The sequence below is a fragment of the Protobothrops mucrosquamatus genome, unplaced genomic scaffold (assembly GCF_001527695.2).
Source record: "Protobothrops mucrosquamatus isolate PMUCROS unplaced genomic scaffold, P.Mucros_1.0 scaffold_136, whole genome shotgun sequence".
Classification (NCBI taxonomy): Eukaryota; Metazoa; Chordata; class Lepidosauria; order Squamata; family Viperidae; genus Protobothrops; species Protobothrops mucrosquamatus.
The window spans coordinates 28,758-31,813 of record NW_015386212.1 but is presented as its reverse complement, the minus strand read 5'-3'; the positions used below and the strand labels follow the sequence as shown (position 1 = coordinate 31,813).

The 3,056-nt window shown below is 42.8% G+C and overlaps 1 protein-coding gene across 1 annotated transcript in view; it reads right to left on the bottom strand.

The window, feature by feature from the left end:
* The window catches only part of SPON2 (spondin 2), an 8,306-nt gene continuing 5,250 nt past the window's right edge, over window positions 1-3,056 (bottom strand). Inside the window, exons 4-5 of the mRNA XM_015818484.2 lie at window positions 2,182-2,356; window positions 1-752 (exon numbers count right to left, since the gene is read on the bottom strand). Of these exons, the coding sequence (XP_015673970.2) occupies window positions 574-752; window positions 2,182-2,356 (354 nt within the window). The 3' untranslated portion in view covers window positions 1-573. The remainder of the gene's footprint in view (window positions 753-2,181; window positions 2,357-3,056) is intronic.

Genomic DNA, 3,056 nt, shown 5'->3' with positions numbered 1-3,056 from the left:
TCTTACACTTCTCTTTCTTAGCTCTTCCCAAAACAGGACAAAATTCACAGAAATCTGCATAAAAGATAAAGCTTGCCAACTTTCACAAAAGCCGCCCCAAGAGTTTTCAAACGATAGCTTAAAAATTTCTAGAATTACAAACAAACCAACAAAATTCCCGGCTTTTTCTCGTAGTCTTGAGAAAGACGTGGTGGTTTTTTTCCCTTCATGTTGATCCCCCATGTTTAATTCTCAGTGGAAACCAACTCATTATTCCTCAGATGCATTAAATACATTCCAGAAGTAGCAGAAATGCAAAGAATCTTGCCTGCCTTTTTTCTCCCTGCAGATGTCAGTAACTCTTAAGTTCACTATTAGAGTTACTACTATTACTATTAGTTCCGACCGCTAGGTGGCATTGTAGGAGTTCACAATAAATGTGTAGAAAGCCCGTATACCTAAGTACATCTATCTATGGATTGATGGATGGCTAGATGGATAGATAGCTCTTGAGCTATAAAGAAATATCAACGCAGAGATACCTTACATATCCCCCAAATTACACGAGGTAAACAATTGTCCAAAGGAATGGTTTCAGACACAATTATCTGGTTCACAATGCATTTCTTCACTCAGATCCGGGCAAGGGCTTCCGTTGTTGGCCGGCTGAAGGACTATGTACCGAGTCCGCCTTTTCGTTCCTAAATTTCCACAGGTGCCTCGGCAAAGACCCCACGAAGACCACAGGGAGGTCTCACAATCCAAAGGTGTTTCTGCAGGACAGAAGCGGTTTCAAGTTGTTGTTTTTTAAATACACAACTACAGAGTGCAGAGAAGAGCAACGAAGGTGATCAGGGGACTGGAGGCTAAAAGATATAAGGAACGGTTGCTGGAATTGGGTATGTCTAGTGTAGAGAAAAGAAGGACCAGGGGGGACAGGATAGCAGTGTTCCAATCTCTCAGGGGCTGCCCCAAAGAAGAGGGAGTCAAGCTATTCTCCAAAGCGCCTGAAGGCAGGACAAGAAGCAATGGATGGAAACTAATCAAGGAGAGAAGCAACCTAGAACTAAGGAGAAACTTCCTGACAGTGAGGACAATTGACCAGTGGAACAACCTGCCTCCAGAAGTGGTGAACGCTCCAACACTGGAAGTTTTTAAGAGATTGGACAGCCATTTGTCTGAAATGGTGTACTATTCCAGACAAGTGGTTGTCCAGTCTCTTCTTAAAAACCTCCAGTGTTGGAGCACCCACAAATTCTGGAGGCAAATCCTTCCACTGAATAACAGAGTTGGAAGGGACCTTGGAGGTCTTCTAGTCCAGCCCCCTGCTGAAGCAGGAGGTCCTGAACTATTTCAGATAAATGGTTGTCCAATCTCTTCTTAAAAACTTCCAGTGTTGGAGCATTCAGAACTTCTGCCAGTCCAAGGACTGTCAAAACAAAGGAACTATTGAAAGATTTACAAATTACTCAAATAATAATAATAATAATAATAATAATAATAATAATAATAATAATAATAATAATAATAAAGTTGGAAGGGACCTTGGAGGTCATCAAGTCCAACCCCCTGCTCAGGCAGGTAACCCTACACCATTTTGGACAAATGGCTGTCCAGTCTCTTCTTAAAAACTTCCAGTGTTGGAGCATTCACCGCTTCTGGAGGCAGGTGGTTCCACTGGTTAATTGTTCCCGCTGTCAGGAAGTTTCTCCTTAGTTCCAGGTTGCTTCTCTCCTTGATCAGTTTTCATCTGTTGCTTCTTGTCCTGCCTTCGGGTGCTTTGGAGAATAGCTTGACTCCCTCTTCTTTGGGGCAGCCCCTGAGATACTGGGAGACTGCTATCATGTCCCCCCTCGTCCTTCTCTTCGTTAAACTAGACATACCCAATTCCAGCAACCGTTCCTCATATGTTTTAGCCTCCAGTCCCCTAATCATCTTTGTTGCTCTTCTCTGCACTCTTTGTAGAGTCTCAACATCTTTTTTGCATCGTGGTGACCAAAACTGGAAGAAACTGGATTTCTTCCCTTAACTTTAAATTCCCCACTCCCGTTTCCTTCATTTCATCCTGTACTCCCAAAAGAGAAGCTTTGAGGGTGGTTGATGGGTAAAACACGTTGCGTTTGCCCTTCAAGGGTAGGCATTTCTTCCAGGGCTGAGTAATTAAAACAAAACTTTCTCTTTATCCAGGAATAAAGCGCTTACCTGAGACGGAATCCTCCACTTCGTTATCTGTGGTTGTGACGTTTGGTTGAGAGAAGAGGAAGCCCAATTTCTTTCTTTTGAGTTTGGCCATGGACACCCGGGCAATCGGTGGGAGAGTCTTAAGCTTGGGGTAGTAAAATGAGTTTGCAGGGTGACTTGGGGAGGAACAGGTTATCTGTGAAATCAAGCAGTTGCAATTTAATAATAGTAACTTTATTATGGTCATAGACCAGCAATAGACATCACTTTTTACAATATATTAAATAAAATATTAAATTAAAATAGTACTGACATTAATAGTAAACAATAACATCCCTATTAGGAAAATACATGTTCTCAAAATGTTAGGGTCACTCCCTAGTTTACGTGAGTGGATAACTGATTAGTGTGTGAGTAAATATAATGTTCCAAATGTTATTAGAGATATCTCCAAAAATTGGGACACGTTGACGGCTGTAAATCTATAACCAATTTTTTTCTTGTGGACATTGCCGCAACAAGCAGGTACAAACAGGAGGTGAGTTTCACTCACCAGAAATCATTGCAGTGTGGAAGAAGCCTGATTAGGTTTCCACTTCCTGTCCCAGTTCCCTCTTTTCTCCTCCCTTACGGTCCCAGAGGTGCTTTTTTTCAGGAGGCAACTGGACTTTCTTGTTTTTCTTTGAAGATGTTTCGCTTCTCATCCCAGAAGCTTCTTCAGCTCTGACTAGACCAGGAGTAGGTAACCTGGGCTCTCTTATGACTGGTGGACTTCAACTCCCAGAATTCCTGAGCCAGCCATGCTGAGGGGAAAGGGAGAGGTTTCCAAGCTGAGCCATGCTGGCTCAGGAATTCTGGGAGTTGGAGTCCACGAGTCATGAGGGGGCCATAGTTCC